The sequence below is a fragment of the Anoplolepis gracilipes genome, chromosome 3 (assembly GCF_047496725.1).
Source record: "Anoplolepis gracilipes chromosome 3, ASM4749672v1, whole genome shotgun sequence".
Classification (NCBI taxonomy): domain Eukaryota; kingdom Metazoa; phylum Arthropoda; class Insecta; order Hymenoptera; family Formicidae; genus Anoplolepis; species Anoplolepis gracilipes.
In genome coordinates, this window is record NC_132972.1 from 7,373,178 (window position 1) to 7,398,004 (window position 24,827).

At 38.8% G+C, this 24,827-nt stretch overlaps 2 protein-coding genes across 5 annotated transcripts in view; one reads left to right on the forward strand and one right to left on the reverse strand.

Moving 5' to 3' along the window:
• Positions 1-134: 134 nt before the first annotated feature.
• Positions 135-16,038, forward strand: LOC140663867 (uncharacterized). 2 transcript variants are annotated; one of them, XM_072888391.1, is made up of 5 exons: positions 135-2,032; positions 7,216-7,456; positions 8,500-8,802; positions 9,222-9,778; positions 9,851-16,038. In XM_072888391.1, the coding sequence occupies exons 2-5, from the start codon at positions 7,255-7,257 to the stop codon at positions 10,142-10,144; spliced, it is 1,356 nt and encodes a 451-aa protein (XP_072744492.1). In that variant the 5' UTR covers positions 135-2,032; positions 7,216-7,254; the 3' UTR covers positions 10,145-16,038. The 2 variants fall into 2 exon arrangements, with proteins under 2 accessions (XP_072744492.1, XP_072744493.1); XM_072888392.1 differs by lacking the exon at positions 135-2,032 and adding an exon at positions 2,915-6,672.
• A 3,797-nt stretch (positions 16,039-19,835) lies between these two features.
• LOC140663871 (frequenin-2) overlaps positions 19,836-24,827 on the reverse strand; it is a 39,047-nt gene continuing 34,055 nt past the window's right edge. For all 3 annotated transcript variants that reach the window (XM_072888400.1, XM_072888397.1, XM_072888398.1), the window contains one exon: positions 19,836-24,685. In XM_072888400.1, coding sequence (XP_072744501.1) covers positions 24,518-24,685 — 168 coding nt within the window. In that variant the 3' untranslated portion in view covers positions 19,836-24,517. The remainder of the gene's footprint in view (positions 24,686-24,827) is intronic.

Sequence of the window (24,827 nt, forward strand, 5' to 3'; positions counted from 1 at the left end):
GGATGAAAAAAAGCACTAGCTGACGAAATTGCATTAGGCGAAAATATCCCACATTCGAAGTTCCACCCAAGTTTACAACCTATGCATTTTAGTCATTAGTCCTGCCGTAAAATTAATTACCTCTTTATGCTATTATTAAAAATATTTTGATTTTATGATAATGACGAGGAAATTAATGTTCAGCGATAAATAGATATTTTAAAAGTTATGCAGATAATTAAATAAAATATTCGACGTAATGGAAATATTGTGTCTTACAATATTTTGTGTATGTCACGCAATATTTGTTAATTAATATTATAAAACTATATAAAATAAATACAGAAGTAAATATATAAAGTTCTATAGTCTTCTATATATTACGCAATATTTCACTATTTCAAGATTTCGCATTATTTCGATATTTCACTAAAACTCTCAGTTCATATGTATAAAGATAAAAATACTAAAATTCTGACTACGACATAAATATAATTTGGGTCGTCGACAAAAAATCAGAAATACTCTTTTGTGTAAAAATAATATCATATACATTGTCCTACATCTTCCACAAGGGTTTGATTGAGTGCTCCACGCAATAAATGCAAATCAATGTGAACACCTGTTAAATGATTTATGTGCGCCATCGCTTCCTGAGATTCGCGCATCAGAGAGTGGCTTTCTTAATCACACATTCGGGAATAATGACGATAATATATGAACTCCTACGTTCACCGAGATTCGTTACCCCTTACAAGGAGAGATGATACCGCGATCTTTTCCGGGTATAAAGTACGCTCCTAATTTGGCGATCGGTGGAAAATTTATATTTTCACGCGAGTATTTTAACACTCGAGGTATCTTATGCTAAATAAATAAATGAATTTTTTTTGTACGACCTAATTCCTAAATTCGTTTATAATTCACATAACAGATGGATTGTATGATTATTCTTATGCAACTGTGTCTTGAAACATGTTCTTTGGTATTCTATGGTAATCACATGGCACTTATATTAGTTGAATTAATGAGGTAATAAAGGAGAATTATGTTCCTTATGCGTTCGATACAATGAATATCGTTCGGTTTCATTGGTGCTTATCAAAAAAAAAAAAAAAAAAAACGCGTTAGAATTTCAGATGATTTAGCATCATTTAATTAGCCCAAATTTAATTTTCTGTTATTATGTTTTTCAATTAAAATATACATATATTTTATTGCTATAAATTTAAAATTAATTAAATGGACAGGAGAAATGTAGCATTCCTTTCTGTGGTATTTTGCTCTGTCTTTTTCTAGAAAAAGTATAAATATCAAGAGCTGTAGATAGATAATTAAAGATTGAATCTTAGTAACTAAGATTACAAGATGGACCTTATGTGAATCACGTTCGACCAAATATGGAATGATGAAAACTAGACTCGTGACAAAATCTAAAGTTTTATGACGACCTTTAACCAAGAGAACGGGGACTTTATAAAAGAGAAAGTGGATATAGGAACAATTCAGACGAAAATATATTTATGGGCATGTCGATTGTCCGGTTGTCCGATTGTCTGATAAAATAACCACGTCGAGACTGTCGATTAAATTTTGCAAGAAACTTTGATTCGAAAAAGAAATGCTTTCTTGGCGTTGCGAAAAATTCAACAGTCCATCGGCATTATGTTCAACGTGTCAAATATTCATTGTATCTCGATACAGTAGGTAGCTTAATCGCACGCTCGCAAGGGTGACAAATGCGATGCGAATGCATCGATGCACCTGGCGCTGTGTCAAACGTCATTAAGTGTCAAACGCCTCCACGCATTTCGCAAGAATACTTCGAAGGATGCATTCATTTTACCGGTCTTTGTCGTGTGCATTCTTTGTTGCGTGCAATTTCATGAAATGCAACAAAGTGCAACGGTAGTATAACACATAACACGCCAGACCAGCTGTTCGCTCATATACATAATAACACGCTCCATATCGACACGTCCGTTTTGCGCGCGCGTTATTAAGTCGCGTTACTCTCCGTTACGTCGGGTTCAGGAAAAAGTTTTACGGCGTGGTTAGAATTTTCTCTCGTGGTCTGCGGTGTGTGTGTGTGTGTGTGTTGTGATTATCGGTTAAGCAACCGCAACATCGTCAGGAAACGGACGGAATAAAGGGAGAATGTTCTCTGTCTTATTGGCGCGCGTCTGTAGAATCATTTTCCGGAATAATTCGCACATGGCGAGCCGCAAATCCAGTCGTCCCGTTTCAACGGTGCGCTCAATAAATTTAACGAGATAATTTAGGATTACTCATACGTACACACGCGATTCACGCTCCGCGAGTTTCATCCGTCTCCTGTTGTTTCAACCTTTCGCGCGCGCAAGGCCGTGCTCTTCTCGCTTTGGAAATTACGGGGTGAAATTAATATCATACATGATTCCTTGGAAGAGTATAATAATAATACTTTATTCAAGCAAAATATTATATTTCCATCGATGGCGCTTCTCGCCACCGCACGTTTAAGAATACAATAATAATATCCGTTATCGTGTAATCGAAGCATTACCCGTACCTATACAATTATTCCTCGTTACCGTAATTCTCTTTCAAGTATTACGTCACGCGTCAAATAATACAACCATCATGTGCTCTGGCACCAATTACCTCCAGGCACGCACTTCGCGCGCGGATCCGCGGAGAAAAAGATGTTCATGGCTCGCGCATTATTATGGCTTAAACGTATATCTTAAAGACAGCTAATAAAGCAAAGACATACACGTATTACATATGCTAAGAAAAATACAGGGGGAAAAATATAAAAATAAAATTATGTTGAAAGATGTGCATAATTTAAAATAAATAAATATATATATATATATATATATATATATATTATAAAAAATGAGAGAGAGAGAGAGAGAGAGAAATATAAACATATGCGTGATTATATTGTGATATACATATGAGTTTTACTATTATTTACTACGAGATAATAATAAACAGAGAGCTGTAATATTTAGCGCCGCGATGAAAAGACACGTCAATAATATCAATGTGACACAAAGATATTTATTTATTATATTTTTATTACAGCATTTATTACAAAATTGTTACACAGAAAATGTTCACTAATGAAGCCGAGGAAAAATGTGACCGAACCAGATTGTTAAAAAGAGATATAATCTAAATTTTGTGTCGTGCTAATCTTGGTCGTGCGCGATGCACGCACGTTTCTCACGGTAAGATACGCACGGAATTAATTGTGAGATAAAAACATTAGGCTGACCATTACACCGGTACAGAGACGTTTACACAATCCGGTTGGATCTCCGTGTGCCTTATGTCCCGGTGTACATGTCGAAACGCGCGACGATCACGTAGCGTCATATCGGCTTTGTATATGATAACTACATGTCATCAATCACTTGGCATCATAATTCTAGTAGTGTTTCCCTCCTGTGAGCATACAGTCGCCATCGCGAGCGACACGCCAGCGGCAAAATTGGATGCTTGCGCGCCTCCATTTCGCAGCACGAGATTATTAATTATCGGTGTCTCTACACTAGGGCTATCAATTGCGGCGGCATCTCGGATAAGTTTCGAGATAATCATCAAGTTCTAACAAGCACTTAATATCCGATATAGCTTCCGGCTCAATTTTCTGACATCCGACACGTGAATTTGGTAGAGCGCGCGGAGGAATACTTGTAAATGTGGGTGTTTTTAATTTACAAAGAAAAATGAAGAGAGAAGAAGCTTTATATCTTAAACTCTGTATTGATTTAAGATTGTGTATATTTTGCACGTTTGTGTACTATAATTATAAGTGAATATTATATAGGCACGTATACCGAGAGGGTCATCGCGCTGCGTTAATTCCGTTGGTCGGTTAGTTTGCCAGTCGCAATATTTACAATGCAAATATTCGTACGCGTACGGGTTATTAATGAAATCTATTTCGTTATTCATTTTACGATATTTCCGTAAACGAAGCGCGTGGTTTCCTCTCTTTTGTACACATCGTAACACGATTGCGCTTTCCATCCGAAATTACTGGTCCCAGCTGGCGCGCTTGTCTCTTAGATAAGGATCAAATTTCGCTGACTACCTCGTAATCGCGATAAACGATAATTCGCAAATTAATTCGTGTCGTGAGGAAAAACGACTTCGTCGCTTTTCTGCGACGATAGCCATTTTAATTTTATCCAGTATATTTCGCGAGGTTAACTCGCGAGGTTAATCAGTTAACTCAAGTATTTATCACTTATGGTTTCTTTCATCGATAATAATAGGATTAACGTTATATGTCAACTTGCTAATAATATTTTCATATAAACGATCGAGAGATTTTGATGAGAGAGCTCCGCGTTACTTATATTATGGTAAATGTCATTCCTACAAGACTTTTTATTCTTTAGAAATTTATTAACTTTACTCGCGATGACGTTAAAAAATCATGTAATTTTATACTATTCAAAAAATGCATTATTGTTGTCCAGTGAATCGTTTTTCCAAACACGTGACGCGAGAAAAGCAAAGTTGATTTATTACTTCAATTTCAATTGAAAAATTTCTATAACGTTTAAAAATATTGCTTTTCCTATAGCGTTTGAAAAACTGCGTTTGCTCCGGCCTTAGATCTTTTAATTTCCATCGTGCGAATGCGGAAACGGAAAGATTTACGAGAAAGATCCGGAGATTTTAAATGGTAACGGGATTACGAGATCGAAACTACGCGTATCAAGGAATCCGAGGGGAGTCGTAAAATTCATGCGACGCCTGTACATACATACATACATACATACATATATAACATATACGCAGTTCTTATCGCCTCCGAAAATCGATGCCGGCCGTGTTTGCCGGTCGCGAGACGTTCAAGCGCGCAATTTCGCAACGCTCGCTTTATCCGCGTCATTTTGCGCTATAGGTACGCACAAACTCTCTCGTGCAATAACTGCCGTTTACTCGCCAAGAGCTTATAACGTATCGCTCACTTTCTCGCCGGGGCACCAATCTCGTCCACATCGATGTCGTTCGATTGTGATTTTCGCAACATACCTACTGATATCCAATATGGCCCTCTCGTCCGCGCGATTGTTCGCGTCTCCGTCAATTATTCCGGTCTTTGCAATACGGCCTACACAAAGACCAGACGCCGTGTTTTACGAGCGAAATTCACGTAGAAAAGAATGAGCCGCTAAAGACGAATTTGCTTCTTTGAAGTTCCTGAAGCGTGAACGATCCGTCTATCGATTCGCTTTCTGGGTTACCACCTGTCGTTGGCCAGGATTATGCAAAGTCGCCGACCGGCGGTGGACCGCGGAGAAAATGTGTAATTAATCAGCGGATATTGTTGGACGCTCGCCATGACGTTTGCGGGCGCGCGCGCACGCATTTTACGACCTTACTACGGTCGCGCACAAAGAGCGCTGTCACTTTCTCGCGCGACGCTCTTTTAAAACGCCGAACGATCCTAAGGTTATGGATGTTACGGTCGTGGCGTGTGAGAAAAATTAAGATTAAAGAAAAAAAAGATAAACTAAAATAATAAATTGTACAAAATTGCGAGAGAAATTTCGACGATCGATTCGTTATACATCTTCCTTGCCAGGACTTTGAAGGATTACCACGTTTTCGTTTCAAGTGACACTCGTGGCATTTGTTTCACGTATCCGTTTGGTTTCTCTTTCTCTCTCTCTCTCTCTCTCTCTCTCTCTCTCTCTCTCTCTTTCTCTCTCGTGCAAATAAAGTCTACCGAATTTTTTTTTCCTTCTTTTTGAAATTACTTCCCGAACCGCTGCAAATTGCGTTAAACTCCTACTCGGCCGCAACAGTCGCGCCGGAGATCTCTTGAGGAAACGGAGGATAGCAAACATTACGCAAACAACGATATATGTCGACGTAGCCATCGCGCGGGAGATGTGTAAGGATGATAGAAAGTTAAGTGTCTCGTGGGCATACAATTACAATAGCAGCAATACGCTCCTGTAATATCGGAGTAGCGAATAAGTATGGTGAAGGAGCGAAGAAGAGATGGATAATCCGCGTACAGAATCGGCACCGTACACAATCATTACAATATATTATTGCTACTTATTTCATTCGAGGGCATACGTAAAAATACAGTCTCGAGGAGGGATTACGCAAGACAGTTAAGCTGTACGGATGTTCAATAAAAATCGAGCCGCGACGACACATCTCTTCTCATTTCTATCACCGTCGCCGCGGGTCAAGCGTTTTCAAATGCCTGTCCATACGTGGCATAACGAGTACGCGATTGCGAGGGAAAAAAATCTGCCCATCGCGATAGCACGTTTTGCATGTCGAAACAAAAGCCGGGATAAAAATCGACACGCGCGTGACTCGCGGAAAGTCCCGGCGAAAAGTCCTCGCGGAAAAGTGCGAAAGTGAAAACGGGATCGCCCGGATCTCTCTCAAGGGATGCTGCCACGCCGTTTCCCGAAGGAGGAAGAGGAGGAGGACAGCGGTCGCAGGAGGAACCAGTTTAGCAAGGACGAACGGTTGCATCTGCTCAACATAATGAACCAGTATGCGCCGTTGCTGGACGACACGAACGCGTCGGTGTTTGACCGCCGGGAGATCTGGCGCGCGATCGAGCGGGATTTTCATCTCGCGGGTTTCACCGGCAAGACATCGGCGCAGCTCAAGAAGTACTGGCAGAACTACAAGTACCACGGCAGGAGAGCACATGTACGGGCGCTCGCATGAAATTAGCGTCCGATAGGTGACCTGAAATTCGCCTTGCTCAAAATCACGCTCGTCTTTTTCTCGCTCCTCTCGGGCCTCGGGCCTCGGGCCTCGGGCCTCGAGCCTCGGGCTCGCCTCCTTCGGCCTTCGGCTGTCTATCTTCTGTCTTATTGGTGCTTTCTTCCTTTCTTCCTTTCGACTTTTCCATTTCTCGCGAGAGTTTGGAAGCGGACGAGAGAGAGAGAGAGAGAGAGAGAGAGAAAGTAACTCGTGTAAGATAATAAGTTGTACACATACAATAATTTGTGCGGTATTGAACGGTCCATTAGATCCGTTATGCAAGAATGATGACTCTGGTTCGACGATCGTTTTCGCTTCTTGCAAGCTATATCTTTGCCGAATTTACGATTTGGCACGTCCGTGCCAAAAGTGTTTGAATATTTGCCAAATTCCTCTTTACATTCCTCTTATCGTATCTTTAACGCGTTATTATCTTACCGCAAGTTCTCTCGGTCATGTAAAATCGACTCGTGTAAACTTATACAGGGCGTGAGAAAACACTCGAGCGCAATTGCGAAAGAGACGATGCAGGAGTCGGAGCTTGCGGAAAATCGCGATAATCACGAAATGACGAAGATTACCGAGGAATCAGCCACTCCTTGCGTTTCTCTTCGTCTCGATACGTCACCGCGGAACGTCACCGAGTCAGGATGTCGTCAGCGTCAGATATATGGGGATAATGGAACATTCTTCCGGAAATTAAGTGCCACGACGATCCTGCCAACCGGTATGTTTTTCGCTTATCGCGCCTCTTTAAAGGAATGTCTTCGTTTTTAAAGTTCCCCGCGGCAATACTTGGATCATTTAATCTGTCTAGCAATCTTTTTCGGGTTATAATTATTCACTTTCGTAGAGTAGAACCGCCGAAGATAGATATCAGGGAATATAGTATGATTTAAAACAAAATTACGCGGTGAAATTACTGAATTACATGAAAAGTGAAACTTACTATATATCGTATACTTGATACACAGAAAAGATTTTATTTTGATTAGGGTGTTACACGATTATTTGTGATGATATAAAAAAAGAATAATGATTTTTTTTATCTGTCTTATTTTTCGCTCTAATATTAGCGTCGTCATTTGAAGGACATTTCGAAAAATATCTTTAACTTTCCATCTCTTAGCGTGTGTCGCGACGATAAGCTACTTCTACGGAAGTACTTGGCCGTTTCTAAGACGCCCTAAGTTTTATTACCTTCCTTATCCTTATTACGGCTCAACTCGCTTATCGTCGTCGTCACTTTAAAGAATATTTCGTGCTTCTTTAAAACTGTCAAGTTCTCGTGAATCGATAAGCTTCCTCTTTAAGTACGTTCGATCGTTCCGACCGTTACCGCGGTCTGCTTTTATCAAGACTCAATAATGCGCCGGAGTTCTTTATCCTTTTTATTATTCTACTCGTTTATCGTCGAGTGTAGCAAAGAATATCGTGACTTTCTTCGCGAACCTTTTAAACCTTCGTATGGCCATCAACCGCGTAAAAGGAACCTTTACAAGTAGCCAATCGCCGTTTTATAACGTTTATCTGATCCAACATATACTTTCTTCGATACATCATTCACTTGTCTATGACATTTCTATAAAATTTAAGAGTTATATTATTATATAATTGTTCTGTTCAAAAAAACGTAGATTTTTTTTTCCACAAATTTTATAAGGTATAAAAAAGATTATATATATGTGTGTGTGTGTGAATAAGTACTGAAAAGAAATATATCGACTTTTATTAATGAATATTATACCGGTGTATAATTCTATTTTTTAGATTTAGATTCATTTGGAAAGAATCAATCTAGCTCGGAGATGTTGCAGAAAAAAAGATTTTCAAGTAAGGTTTATGACGAATCAAAGTCATTGAATGTAATAGACCATAAGTCGGAAAAACCAATAGGCACCGACGTGATAGTATCTAATACTGATGCCACGGACAATAGTGTAACCGTATCGGTGATTTGCCCCGAAAGAACTCACGAGCTTTTCAGTCGGAATCAGCAGTCAAAAAGAAAATGTGAGAGCGACGTAGCGCTAGATAGATCTTCTTTTCAAAGCAGTGTTTCCGTCAATTCAAGTAATAGAATTTAATTTGATTCAATTTAATTTTTACAATTTTCGATTTTCTTCGCCAATTGTACATTTTGCAGAAATCTAATGTAATAAACGACCAATAATTATTAATAATTATCATTTCGCATTACGTATTACTTTCTTTATTTTCTCTTTTGTTTCTATAATAATATCATTATAATATTTTTTTTAATATTATAGTTTTGTTAGATGCAATGCAATTACATTTTGATGGGATTATATTTTATTGGAAAGAAAGGAATCGAGAGTTGTTTCTTTTGCTTTTTCCCCTGTTTCTGCTTTAATAAATGCATTTTCACTGAATACGCGAATAAAATGGTCGCAAAAAAGTTGAAATTGCAGACAAATCGCTGACGTGTTATCGCCGCGACAAAAAATTTAATCTTTCTGTTCAACCAACAGCTGCATCGCCGAACAAGAAACGCAAGACCGACGATCATTCCATTTTCTCGGCCGTTGCAGTCTCGGCAAAAGGACGCTGCTTCCTGCTGCAACCCCGACAGACTGATAATCACGATGGAGTAATTAGTAACAGAGATAATGCAGTTGAAACGCGGCGGAAATTGGAGTCAGCGAAGAAAGAATCTACCGTTCTACCGTCGAAATTCGCAAAGTGGCAAAGTGAAGTCTCATGCTCGGAATCAGAGGCGAGAGGCATTCCTGCGACCAGCAGGGAAGATTTGCCGATGGAAGATTTTGCCGAGGTCGCTTCTCATACCCGGGATATTCGGGATTCGACGGGATGCTGCAGAGGTAGTTGCGAGGAATCGAAAATTCACGAGAATACCGCGGCGTCGCTGCCGAGGAATCAACAAAACAACGACTCGGATGAAACCGCGAACGACACCGCCGGATCGCGTGTCCCGAATGTGGGATTATGGGACCGTGATACGAACGATTTGCTGCGATCGGAGCTGCGGGACGAGCTGGATTATCGATTGATGCTGCATCGACTGGAAGTAGGCGATTCGTTGAATCTTGAATAGAGTAAGATTTCAGCGACTACACGGGACAACGATTATATGTTGCAGACCGAGGAGAAGCGGCTGAAAGTGAAAATCGCTGAGATGGCTATTCAGGAGATACGATTCAGAATACGGGCACTGAACGAGGACGTTCGACGGGCGGATGAGCTGCACGAGCTGCATCTGGCACTTGCGACGGTTCAGGCGGTAAGCCGAGTCGAATCCGCGAACGCGATATTGCAAGAGCGCATTTACCGGGATGCTGTCATCCGCAATCAATGGCAGCATTATTATTATTTTTTTTTTCCTTTTTTCTTTCCGTTACATACACTCGCGTTATTTCACGGGAATATCCGATAATTCGATGTCTCGTTCGAGCGCGCGGGATATTTCTCTTTACCTATATTGAACATAAATATATTTTCGAGGGAAACATTTTTTTTTTTTTTTTTTTTTGTTTTTTTTCTTTACGGAAACATACATATTTTCACGAGAGAGGCCGTAACTCATTTTATAATGTTGCATAAATATGGCCATCAACGTTGCGCGCGGAATGCATTTCTCAATCGCTCAGATGCTGTTTAAAATTTGCTTGTGATAGTCTTGCGAATGAAGTTTCTTGAATTATCTTAAAGATTTCTTTTTTAAAGAAAAATTCTTTTTAAATTCTGGCGCTCTAAATACTACATAATACTTTTTGTGTATGCCCGACTTAAAAGCTCTTTATTCAACATTAAAAAAATAAGAAAATAAAGAATAGGAATACTTATACAGATCTAAAATGAAAGATCTAAAAAGAAATGTATGTAAGAAGACTTTATTTTCTTACCAGCAGAATGAAGCTCGTGGACTGCATGTTTAAGAAGCCAAGTAATTTTGCTGAAAGAGAACGGCAGAGAACAGGTTTCGAAAGAGACGAAAAGACGGCTGGTGTGCTTGAAGTTATTTTTATTAATCACCATTATATCGTATGTCACGATGTCTCGTCATTTAGAAAAAACGCATGGGACTATACAAAATAACAATGCGCGTAGATTTTTGTGATAACCGAGCAACGTCTCGAGGTCGCGTTATTTGTTGCGTTCGCTCTCTCTCTGCTGCTTTGCTTCTTTTTTTTTTCTCCATTTTATCGTATCCATCGTAGAATCGGAGCAATTGCAATCATTTTAACGGATCATCGTTCACGTACAACAAACTACGGAACAATAGTTTTTTTATCACCTAACAAGACGCCATTTTGTCCCATCTCTCAACATCGTACTCTCCCCTATCGTTTCAACATGCCTTTTCCATCCCTCTCGTTAGACTTTCCGCCATCTCGCACCTTCTCCATTTTCTTCACTTCCGTACTTAGTGTTTCTCTTCGTATTTAGTGATTGTTAATAATTATCACAGAAAGTTCGTAAAACAATGATGTTGACGTTTATTAAGTGTCACTGTTTGTCCTCCTCCTTCTGTGTGCGTATGTACGTGTGTGTGTGTATGTTTTTTATATGAGTGTGCCTCTCGTGTATATTATGCTTTTAGACGGAAATGTTTCGCACGTTTCTGCAAATGTAGTAACAATGTAGTTAGCGTAAGAGTACATACTAGCGATAATAGTAGCGGTACAAGTAGCGGTATAAGTATAACGATACACATTAGGGTAGCCTTCTCGTACTTCGCAGTGCTTAAGAATAATAATTTTACTATAGTAGAATATACTTTTTTTCTTGATTTAACATTAGCATCGAAAAGTCTTCTTTTCGAAATCACCGGTGCGTAAAACGAGTGAGAGAGAGAGAGAGAGAGAGAGAGAGAGAGAGAAAGAGAGAGAAGGTAATCGTGAAGAGAAATGTCAGAAAAAATTAACGCGCTTTTATTCCAATATCTATCTCTGTTCAATTCCATTGCAATTCCGTTACGTTTATCGCCTTCTAGAGCTCTTGTTCTCGGATGTGATTATCAAAGAAAACATATATAAATAATTTACAACATTGATCGTCGTATTTACATTTTGCATTTTTACAATAGAATAGTGTATTTAATTTGGTCAGTTAATCAAGATTGAAACTTAAATACACAGAGAACTGCTACTTCTTTCATCGACGATTTCTTTCTCGTCGCTATATAATTTATGTATTTTTAAAAGAAGATATGTTATTGTATAGCATGTTTTTATTTTTATAACTTTTTAATTATTAATGTTAAATATTTTTTCGTTATAAAATAAAGAATTTATGTATTTTTAGAGAAGATATGTGATTATATAACACATTTTTATTTTTATAACTTTTTAATTATTAATATTGAATATTTTGTGGCCATAAAATGTCGCAAAATTCTATTAAAATAAGTATTGAAATTATTAGAATTAATTAGGCAATTAGAGAATTTGACGATGATTTGGACTTTTGGGTATTAATTTAAAAGTTCACGTAATTGCTTGTTAAAATAATTATTATTAATTTTAAAAACAGATTGACTTGAGAATGTTCAAAGAATTCGTTAAATGAAAGAAGTAATGATAGTTCTGAGGTATTTTACATAATCGAATAAATGTTCTTACATCAACCTTCTATAACTCATGGTACTTCCTAGAGCTATTTTTACAACCATCATGATAGATATATTGTGATTCACATGTACCTTCGAGATATCAAATACTTTTCGGAGAGGCAATATAGTCAGAGTGGCTCAATAACAATCGGCAAATGGGTTACAGAAGGTTAATCTTCACAAATGTTCTCGAGGCACGTAAAACTGCAACAGATTTATCTTTCTTAACCATTAAAAAAATACCAAAGCAAATGAAGGCCGGAGATATACAGAATGGTAAGTCTCGGAAACTCTTACACACAGGGGAGTCTAACCGTCTGCGTTGAATCGAACAAATCTAATCACCATAAACGTTCCATTTGTTTCCGCGATACGGTATTGAAAGTACGGATCGTATTCTTGAGCGCGTGAGATTGCGATAAAAATTTCAAATCTCAGAGTTAAAGAGGCGCAATTCCGTGGACGGTAGTTCAACGAATTTGCGACGGATCGTCGGCTTTGTCCTCAGAAACGTGTCTTTTCTCCGCGATAGGGTGCCTCTAACCCACAAGTAGCGTCAAAACCTTTGTCGCAAATTAAATCCGGATGCCGTGCTTGATTGCGATATATAGTTATCCTCAGGAAAGCCAGCTGCGAAATGACCAATATCTCGTTTTCATCATAATATGATGAAATTAAATCCTTTATCCGGAATGGCAGCTTGAAATTAATTACTATAACGCGTTTCAAGGATTCAGCCGATTACATTATATGCGATAAACGGTTGCAAGCACGAATAAATGCGACATTGAGATCTGTTTGCTGAATTAAATTTGCAATTGAGAACTCTTGTTTCACCGCCATTAGCACAATCGAAATGGAATTGAGTCGGTTTCAGTAGTTATAATTATGTAAATCGTAAAGAATAAGCTGTTCAAACGATACAACCAGTTATTCTATCGTTGGCTCTCGCTCAAATAAATATGCAAAACACGCTTAACGAATACAAATGGAATGATTATCTCGCGTTGATAGTTGCGTAATGACCCCAGGGGTTTTATCGCGATTTTATTGTATTTTTCACTCTGTGCTTTTCTTTTTCCCCCTCTCCCCCCCCCTCTTTTCTTTTGTCACGCGCTCGAGCTTGTTAATTGCTAATTATTAACGTCTCGCGAAAAAGATGTGCCGAGATGAACGTAGAGAGATTGGAAAACATCGCCTGGAGCAGGCACGTAGTGTTTTTTGATTTCCTTTCCTTCCGCTTCCATTCCCAGCACTTTTCCTCGTGCTCGTTTACTCTCCTTTTCCGTTCGTCCTTCTTTTCGCGAGAGCTACGAGAGACCCTCAGCTCGTACAAAGCGTTGCTACGAGAATTCATTTAACACGAAAAGCATCTAGGAATTTCACTAAGCGAGATTTGGCTCTTACACTTATGCGCTTCCCGTTGAAAATTGTAAAAATTGCTTAAAACGACTTTTTTTTTTTTTTTTTTTTTTTTTTTGTTACTTAATAATCTCTTATCTCGAAGAGATAAAAACTTAACTCGATACACATACCGGCCGTTCGCGCGCGTCTTCCCGTTCACATATCTCTTTGTTTTCTTATCCTGACCCGGGGTAAAGGGAGTTCATCAGCAGGGTCAACTTTGCGCCAGAGTAGAAAAACAGTTTCAGATCCAGCGTTTAAAAAAAGAAAATCAACCTCTGACCGCGGGAGCGGGCGCGGATATTGCAAAAGCTAAGCTCGCTAAAGCTGATGGATTACTTCTTTTCTCATTAAAACGCTTCTAAAATCTCTCTTCATTATGGCGCATCGTTTACTTCTGCTGATGTAATTTTCTCCCACCTGACACACCCGTTTGTGCCGCCGAGATCGATGCGCGAACACGCCGGCGATAAAAATCCCAGTCGCAAAGATTCGAGACTCGCCCGCTGATCGAGACGAGCAACAACGGGCGCTCCCTCTCCCCCTGCTCGTCTTGCAACTTTTGACGCAATGATGCTGCGGATGCGCTGCGTCGAAGCAAAATCGAACGCGTGATAGAAAAATAAAACTTTCGATCGCGGCGGCAACTTTGTAAAAATGAAGAACTTGCGGGAAGAGGGAGGTTCTCTCTCTTGGCGAAGCGATCGTTGCGGGAGATCACCCCCCAGTAAATACAAAGCAACGATAATGTAACATCAGTGTTATAATTTCCCACTCAACAATGTAATTGCAATGTAACATGCTTTGTATATAACATTTATATTGTTGAGTGGAAAATTATAACATTGATGTTACATTACTCTTGCTTTGTGTTTACTGGGTCGTTGGCTTTCTTCACCCCTGTCTCATCATCGGAGTGATTCGTCCCCTCGCCGAAACAATGCATGAATATATATATATATATATATATATATATATATATATATGCATCGTTTACAACTTTGGCTGCGTGAGTTGCACCAATAGTCTGATTTAACTAATTTGACGAGATCAGAAATTCATTATCTCCGGCTTGATTATAGTATTATTTATGCGAGTTCTTTGATAAATTTGGAGAGATTGATAAGATTCGATCGTGTAAGTGAAATAAAAAAATTATGACTTAATAAATAAATAAGGAATTATATATTTAGTGTTTGATTGATCTCAAGTGCAATTGTAATTTATTTTAAGTAAATCTTATAATTTGATAGACATGATTATACGTCAAGGGGTGTATTTAGTGCCAAAATTTCAATATTCTCCAAGTTTATCAGAGTTTATATGATCTGGAAAGTTTGCTGCAAAATTTACAAGAAACCTTGCGCGCAGACAGAGAGGAAATGTTAAGTTTACGTTAACTGATGCTGGTGCAACCAGCACTTAGCGCTCGACAGCGCTTAAAAACCTCCGGCACGATCTAACAGAGTGTTTCACGATTATTGCTAGAGTTCGAGTGATATCCAGGCCGCGTTTCGAAGCAGACTTGAAACGCGGTCGCATCTATTTCTTTCGGACAGGTCGGAGCGAACGAAACGGGCTATCAACGTTTCGCTTTGGCAACTTGTCTTCCTCGCGAGAAAAAAAAATTGCAATTCTCACCGCGTTGAAAAGTTTCTCACTCCGACTTGTCAGAGACAGGACATGCTCGAGACATGTCTACGAAAAAAATGACCCTTCAAGCCACGTCCACGATTCTGTGAGGCAAGCATGCACGTAAGTTGTAATCGCAGGAATATCGTAAAGTCTTACGAAGTACAGTATCGTCAGCAAGAATGTAGTATCTTATGTAATAATACGGTGATAGTAATGTGAAATCGAGCTTAAAGTCTTACCTTGAAGTACCTTTGTAACGTAGAAGCATAAAAATAACGAGCTAACGATTCGTCCGGAGAATTTCCCCGAGCGAGTAACTTTCAAAGTAAGAGACTGAAAATGCACAAGTAAGTCAAGCGATTGTGATAAGATTGAACCCCCTCTAAATTGCAAGATATATTTCCTTAGATACTACTTTTTATGACGCTGTCTTTTTACATACTGTAGTGGTAACAATATTAATATAATTTCTCGTAGAATATAATAATCTACGGGTACGAACGATGAAGAATATGCTTGTATCCATAAATCATTTCTTGCTGCATAATTTAATTATATTTACATGTTATTTTAGAAGTCTCATAAATATTTTTGTTCGACTTTTCACTTATTTTGTTGCAGGAATCCATCATTTACCATTAATAATGTGCAATATTTGCGTTTATTTGAATGCTTAAATCGTGTTTGCAAAATTGTGAGGATTCGATTTAAAAATAAAAAAAGAGAGAGAAAAAAATACTGAGCTCTTGGCAATAATATAACTATGTGACGTCTATTAACGTGACGCTGAAAAACAAAAAATAATACGAAATTTTTCACATTTGTGATGACGTGTTCTCGAATAAATCTCCGCGACACCGCACCGAGACGTGGGTAAATTTACTCGCCGGAGTAAAATACGCGTCATGAAATAGTCGTTATTTAAATGCGGCTACTACAAGCTCTGAAGTCTGATGCGCGTGCACGACACGTGTTGATCTTTGCCAATATTTATATTCGTGTTGGGAGAATTCACGCTTTCGAGGCGAACCGCGCGCGCGTCAACATCTCGGATAACAACAGTTTGTTTGTCTGTTTGTTTGTTTGTTTGTTGCTTAAGAGTGACTAAAGGCCGGTCCGCGCGTGACAATTAAGACGATTCCATCAACTATTATCTGCTTTGAGCCAGTTTTAAAGCTTCTTTCCGTTTCGCTTTCTTGCGTGTCTCATCGCGTGGCGTTTTGCCAACATTTATCCGATTTTGTTTCACCAGTAGCGAGAGGTTTGTTACACGTATAACACTTTCTGCATCTCTCTGTGCTGTGAAATATTTTTCTCGACCGTTATTGCTTTTACAAACTATTTTCTCTGGATTTATAAATATTGTCTCTGTCAATTTTTCTGTTTCACTATGTACGTGCGTCGGTGGAAAGTAGCAGGACGTATTCCCAATACGACTTGCTATCGTCACGATGCGTATAGACAGGTTGGTTAGGACGTAAATGCGAAAAATTACGATAGATATCGTAGCGTTGAGATTGCGTGGCATTTCATAACATTTTATTTGTTTACGTGGGAGGAAAATGTTGCGAGGGGACCCCGACAATCCCGGGCGAATTCCTTGATCCTTGATGCGAGCGCGATTTGGAGCGGAACTCTGACATCGCCCTAAAGTTCGTAACATCGCGAAAGTTGGCGCAACAATTCTCTCAATTGAACGAGTATCGAGAGCGCAGATTTGAAATGGCCTTTACCCTCCTCGCCGATATCTCCGTCGGACCGAGTATCACTCTGCTCAGACGTGAGCGATTTCGAAAGATGGTTACATCTCCGAATACCTACTCTCTGGATCGATTGGACGCAACGACTGAATTTGCGATTACTATCCGGTTATCTGTGCCGGCTTCGTTGATTTCAACTTTTGGGAGAACGCAAAACTCGACTCCACTCGAACGAAAAGGAGAGCGACTTTTGTCGGGGATTTCAACGTGATATCCTTATACAGGAAAGTTTCGCGGCGGCGATCTACTTACGTAAAATTTCGATCGACGCAAACATGACACATAAATCCTCGAGCGACAGACGCGAATCTAACGTCGGCGATATCGTGGAGAAAAATACTCCTTTAGTTACGATTACGTTCCAAGTCAACAAGTCGATGTTATCGAGAACGTTATTGATGATGCCGTCCACTATATTCAACCTACACTCGCTCATCGTTATTGTATCATAAATTAATAGAGGTATACTGCTAAAAATTCATTCGCGCGCAAGTAATTCTCCTTTAATAACACTTCAATGCTTGCTTCATTCAAATGATATAAGACAAGATATTGACGTACGCATCGAGGACTCTTAATTGAATATCCCACGAAATGATAAAAGATTCCTCTCGAAAAGCGATGCGTCATAATCCCTGACCCGCGAATTACGTAAGCGAATATCGCGGCCAATAGTCGCAATCGAATACGGTGAGTCCACACGCTTTCGGAAGCGAATCGTAGGTAATAATGTTAATGTCGTATTTCGCCGAATGATATTTGCCAATATCGTCCTCATCGGCAATGATTCTACTCGAGCTTCGCGGAGAGAGGCTGACGCGCGGGAGAGGAAAAAAAAATAATAAAGGGAAGGAGAAAAAATACAGTCGGGAAGTTTGTCAATATCGAGCCGTTTTAGCTATGCCTGTCACGCAGAGAAAATGCCTGTCCTCGCCATTTCGTCGAGGACACGTGTCTCTCCAACTCTCGCGAGCACCCGAAATCGTAAATATTTGGCGTGGCTAAATAATGAGATACGTCGATCTGTAACGAGTGATTGATATCTGATCGATTCGATGTTGCTGCGACCGCGTAGGCGTCGTGTGTTGCTTTTGAATTTCGGATATATATTTTGTCGTCTTTTGATTAATTTCAACCTCGAAGGATTAAGTCACCTCAGATCTGACTCGACAAGCGAATGGTTAATATTTGCTTGTGTGAGTAGGTCGCACGGCGGCCGCGATGCTAATTTTGCGAGCTTTGCACAGCGTATTGTTTGTTTTAAGATTCTTTTGAAATCACATATAAATGAGAGTAATGATATATCATCATTAGAATTCTGAAAAGGATGAGAAATATCGGTGGGGATATGAATTCTTAAACTTTGAAATTATCACTGAACTTACGAACAAACACAATGTTGAGAGCGTAGTGGCTTTTGAGTTTATCATGGGGTATAATTAATCGTTGCTCCCTGGGTGCTGAGATATTGCAATATGCAAACATATATTCCGGAATTTCCTCCGCCACTCTGTTATTATCGCTGCGATTTTATATCGCTGTGCGAATCGCTAACCGCATTGTTGCTCGTTCTATACATTCTGCAGGTCCATTGGTCGATAAGAAACGAATAAAACAAGCGGAGGAAAGAGAGTAAAGCAAGCGTGAAAAGAAAAATATGTTCGATATAGAAGGTGATGAAAAATGCTTGGCAGTTTTACGAATGGAAACGCGTGGAAAATAAAGGAAGGAATAAATAATAGTTCAAATTTCAGGCGCCTGCGTAAATCTTGAGGCGGAAAAATCTGCAACTAATAGTCGAGGGCAACGAAATTAGCAATGGAATAAAGAAGAATCTCCAACCATTGTCGAATATATGTGCGTCATGGTGGTAAATGAGTTTCGGCCGCCTCGAGTACCGGAGACATTTTGGCCATCGTTCAAGTTTTATTCCGGAAATAGACTTATCCGCAAATGGCCACTGAAATTCTGGCTACGTGAAAACTTAAACGAGAACGTGCGAGGACGGAAAAGGGCGGGTGAAAAAAAGAGGAGTAGTAAACTGCCAGAGTGAAACGACGTAAAAACGTGAGCATACGCACCTCGAATTTATAGCGAGTTGTCGCGACCGCAAGTTTTGCGTAGCTACAAAAATTAAGAAAAATTAAGATGGAAATGTGCAAGAAAATTCACTCGATCGTAATATCAAATGTAGTCGATTTGGTATGTATGTACATATATGACAAAAAAATTAGCATTAGAGTTGCACAAGATTCAAAACAAAACAATATTCATAAAATTATTGTATTGATATTGAAAGTTTTCGAAAACTTAAATCTTGTCTTAGTCTTGAATCTTTTTGTAGCAAAAATTTCGTCTTGTATTCTTTTGTCTCGATTTTTTAGTAATAATTTTTCTGATAACTGTACACTTGTTTAAAATAATGCTTAGCATAATTATATTTTTTTTTTACTTTATTAGTTTATAATATAATTTGAGATAAGTATTACTAATTATTTATGTCATTTGTTTAATTTTCTAAATTATGATATATATATATATATATATATATATATATATATATATATATATATGTACATATATAAATGTTTTAATATATTTAACGTAATTTAATTAATTATATTTAATTATATTATTAATTATTTAATGTTTAACATAAACTTTTTATTTATTATATAATTTTTTAAATTCATATATTATATAATATAGTGATTTTTTTCATCTAATTTGCAAATATACATATTTTTTAAGAATAAATAATCTTGACAATTTAAATCTTGGTAGGTATTATCTTAATAATTAATTAAATATCTTGTCTTGATCTTGTCTCAAAATTTGAGACAAGACAAAATAATATTTTAAGACTAGCTTTGATATCTCGTGCAACTTTAATTAGCATGACATTAAGCTTTGTGCATCCGTTAGGCAAAGAATTTCGATATATTTGCTTTTTCATTCCGTCGAATAAAAAAGGGGTTGCTGCGCATGAAATAATTTTATCGCAATATCAATATTAGGCGAACATTCGTAATTTTCTGTACGTGGATGACCACTGGTCTCGATGCAGATATGCATGAAAAATGAAAGAATAAGAGTGCTAAAAATGAACGAAAAACACATCACACATTGCGTTAACATGTTAACATTTTAATGTTGAAAAAAAGCGACAAGATTCATTGGAATTTCATTGTATTGTTCCGCACACGGTTGCTACTCGTGTGTAAAAATGGATAAAGGTTCTTAAATCACGCGGGATAACAGTCGGATTTGAAGCGATGATTTATTTGGCAAATTTGCCGAATACATTTCGGAAATTTAATATTTGTCTGTTACATCAAATATTGGTTTATTATGTCAGTCGAGCTTATTTTTACGCGCTGTATCAGGTGCGCAAAAATAAATTTTTTTATCGCCCTACAAATGTATACGCGAATAATGCGCGTTATTTGGAGCAATAACGTACGCTTCGTAGCGTCGCATTTAAATCTCTAGAGATATTCCGGGCTTGTGAATTTTTGTTGCCGGTTATGCGGCATTTCTCTCTGTCACAGACTCATTCCTGTGTAAGTTGACTCGTATCTCTTCTCGCTTTGCATTCATCCAGTCATAGAATAGCGAATGTGCAGCGATAGAAAAAGATAGAACCTCCGCTTTGAAAATTCAATAGTACCATGAATTTTAGTTTCTCAAAGAAGAATTCTTTTTCTTTAGTCATTTTTACAAACTTGCATTTTCTTCTTTTGCTAAACGCAAAAAATGCATTAATTTCCCGCGACCGTAGGATCAGAATTAGAAATATACGCGATAAACTTATTTTAATTCTCTCTCATTAACATAATTGCACATTCGTATTTGTTTCATCCGGTTACGTTACCTATATGAAATGAATGAATTTCTCGTTTTTGCTTTCGCAAATTTAATTACCGCGTCTCGCAATCAGATTATTCCGCGCGATGCAAAACTTGACATTTTTTTTAACCGCGTCATTGAATAAAAGAACCGAAACTCTTCGCAGGCCTCGGTGGGCTCGGCAAAAAGTAAATCCTCGTTTTTGCGCGCGAATGTGCAGCCAGGCGTATAGTATCGTCGTGCAGTTTTGACAGCAACGCGCTACATATTGCATAGCGAGCAGCAGACCGAGTGCTTATGCATTTTTCATAAGTCGTCGGTGATCCTCCTTTCTCGGACCTTATTTAACTTGCCGTTATCTCTCGTACGCCACCCCGTCGCCATATTTGCTTTCTCTTTCCTTCTTTCCGCGAGATGTTTTTCCAATTTCCTTAGCAACGGCGACAACCCTTATCCGCCCTCGCGTGTAAATGTTCGGTTTATTTTTTAAAAGGGCTGACCGAGAGGTCACGAACCGTGCAAGATTTATGACCACGTCACCTGGGTCTCCTTATTGTCGTGGAATTTATTTTCGCTCGGTCCGGGCATCTATGGTAGAAAGAAAACCGTCATCGACATGGCTAACCGCGCGTCCGTTTCCTGCTTTTCATTACTTTCTTTCCTTCTCGCGCAATTATCTTCGACATTTTTCTTTTTCTTCCTCGCCCGTAAACTTCGACCCAAGCAGTCATTCGGCTATATCTCGGAACGCAGGATGTTATAACGGATCGATCCGGGAGAACGTCTGGCACGTTTCTCTCTCCCATACCTACTTTTCCACCTATCTACCTTCTCCCTTTAATCGTCCTTGGTGCTCTCGCTCTGTCGCGTTGGATTTTCCCCGCGCTCTTATCTGACGAACATCTGACGCTTTCCTTAATATCGGAGAATAGGAGATCCGAAATTCCGATAAATCCGTGTAGCAATAATGTCACGTCGCATGGCGATTCTCTACCAACTAAATGCAAGTCGTTATCGCTATTCGCTCTCCCTCTGTGTGTTGTCTCGCTTTATTGTCTCCTCGGTACACCGAGTGCGATTATAGACAATCAATCGTGTCGATCGAGTTGAATTTTCGACGCGAATTACTTCCCCTTCGTTTCTTTCAGTCGCGTATTCTCGTAATCGTAGACATTAGTCTCATGAGCTCGATCTTTATCTCATTTAGCTTAATCACTCTTGACGTTTGCTTTATTTCAATCTGATATTTTTGTTCCTTCCGCTTTCCTAGCTTTGGCTTTATTTTAATATTTCATGGGAGCACAATCTTATACATTATAATGATGATTAATCGATCATCACATTATACAAAAAATATAGATTACCGCGTGCTCTTTCAGTCTTGTTCCGAATCGTTTTTCATGTAATTCTAATCAGTTTATTCTAGATAAAAGTCTCTATTTCAAGTGACGCCAGGTACTCTTCTCTTTATTGATCGCAAGTTTTATTCTACTCGAGTCTATCTTGAATGAAAATTAGATCGTTGAAATTCGGAAGTAGAGCATCGAGAATGTCGATGATTATATAATTAAAGCACGTAGATATAAGAGATCTACAAAGTAGATGTAATTTTTCTCGTTAATATTCGACGGTCGATCGTTATACAATCGCGACACGGTACTCATATTTAATAATCTCATCCATTATTTTCATTAGTCTCGCTTTCTTTATAACAGTATATTTGTACACTTTCTAATAAAATATCCCATTATCGGAGAATAATTCTCTACGATACACGACTAATACGTATAATATCATAACTTTGCTTCTTGTTTTGATTCAAGACTAGCATATATCATTCTTTCATATTACTTACTTTAATTATATTCCCCGCACTTTTCTTCGATTTCACATTCTATAATTCCGGTAAAGATTCTATTGATGATACGCTGCACACATAGTAAATTATTGTACGGTCGGTCGCTTCGTCTCTCGTAAGTGACGTAAAACGCTCATTAATATCGGAAAGAGTAGATTGTCCATTATCCATCTTCTTTCTTTGCTTAGTCACCGTCTCTTTAGTACCGCCGAATTTTTGCCACGCCGTCTAATGCCGCGCATTACGCAACGCGAGTCGATACTCTCGCGATGGCGCCGCACTTTGTTAAGAAATCACTTGCACGCGCAAATGGTGCGACCGGGCATCAAATGGTGTTGGAGCAATTTTGTTAGTAGCACGCAACGCTCGTTAATATCCGACATCGTTTTTTGACATTTAAAAATGAATAATCGACAGTACTTCTAAAATAATGATCTTATATAAAATCGCATTATATAAATGTCTCCAAGCGTATTGATATTTAGACTTTTGATTGAATTATTACGGTTGAATGTGACGAGAAAACTTAATAGAATTTTAATCTTTAATATATTTTTTACGTGTTGTACTGGAAAAAAAAAAAAAAAAGAAAAAATACACAGGGAAATAGAGACGGATTGAATATTTTTTCGTACTTGTTTATTGCGCTATTCATAACGTCAAAAATAAAATTGTAACATAAAAATTGCACGTCTCCCGATTCTTTTGCCGGTATTGTTGAACACGTACGTGCTCATTGTGTGACTTCGAAATTTTTGTTCGTACTTGCTACGCAACACTGCACAATGCGCGATCAGTTGTGTCTGCATTTGAATGCTTACCCCCCCGCTGCAATTTTCCTGCTACCCTTCCGCTTTTTCTTTCATTTTTTTTTTTTTTTTTACTTAATGTAAAATTACGCTGTAATAACCGGAAATAACGCCGATGAGCTTCATTGAAATTCGAACGTCGCGCTCGTCGAGCTGTTTTCTCTGAATTTTAGTCGTTATCTATTTATCGTGACGTTGCTTTGTCGTCGAAATAAGGAAAGTGCAGAGAAGGAATAGCTAAAGCGACAAAAGAATCTGCTTTCCGAGGCGAGAGAATGTCCCGACGAGAATGTGCCCTCTTCTCGTGATTTATATATCTTCATCGTTCGTATACTCTAACAAGTTGTTCATATTGAAGTCCTGCACGCTCTCTAGTTAAGAATGTAATTTGTCACGTCCAGTCTCCTTGAAAGCTACGATTATTTGAACGCTACACATTTATTAGCACCGAAATCGGATTATTAACGGAGATTAATGAAGATGGAGGGATCGATTCACCAACGGGGAACGAGAACCGATCTTCTCCGAGAGCGAGATAGAAAGAGAGATAGAGAGAGAGAGAGAGAGAGAGAGAGAGAGAGAGAAAAAGTAGAAAAAAAGTGAGATAGATTATAATCCTTTGACGAGAGATTTCTCCAAAAATATAATAGTCGCAAATCTCTACATCTTAGACGCTTGCTTTATCACCTATTCTATTGTACGTGCATGCCAAACCGCGCGAATGTGGACTTGCCTTTTTTCAGGGTCGTTTCTCATCGGGCGATTATATCATTAGGACGAGCAGTTCGCCCACCTCGCGCTGATAATTACGATAATGACGACACGGCGTGTAGACTTCCAATTTCGAAGGGTTGCGTGCCGTCCGTGATGGAAATCAGGGTTACTCGCCGCCCAGAGACAACGCCTGAACGATCCTGGGGTCGGCCTTGCTACCCTCCCGGAACTCCTCGAGTGTGAGCTTGTCGTCGTGGTTCTTGTCCATCTGGTCGAAGATTTTGTCGACCCTCTTCTGCGGGGTGTTCTCGTCCTCGGCTTGCGGCTGCTGTCCCTGGAACATCCGACGTTTATCCTTCCCTTGGAATTTAATTAATCGACTTAATGGGGCTTCCAAATTGCCACGTTATCTTTACTGGAGAAAGCGCAAGCTAAAGTATTTACTTTAGTACAGATTATATATATAAATCTATTAA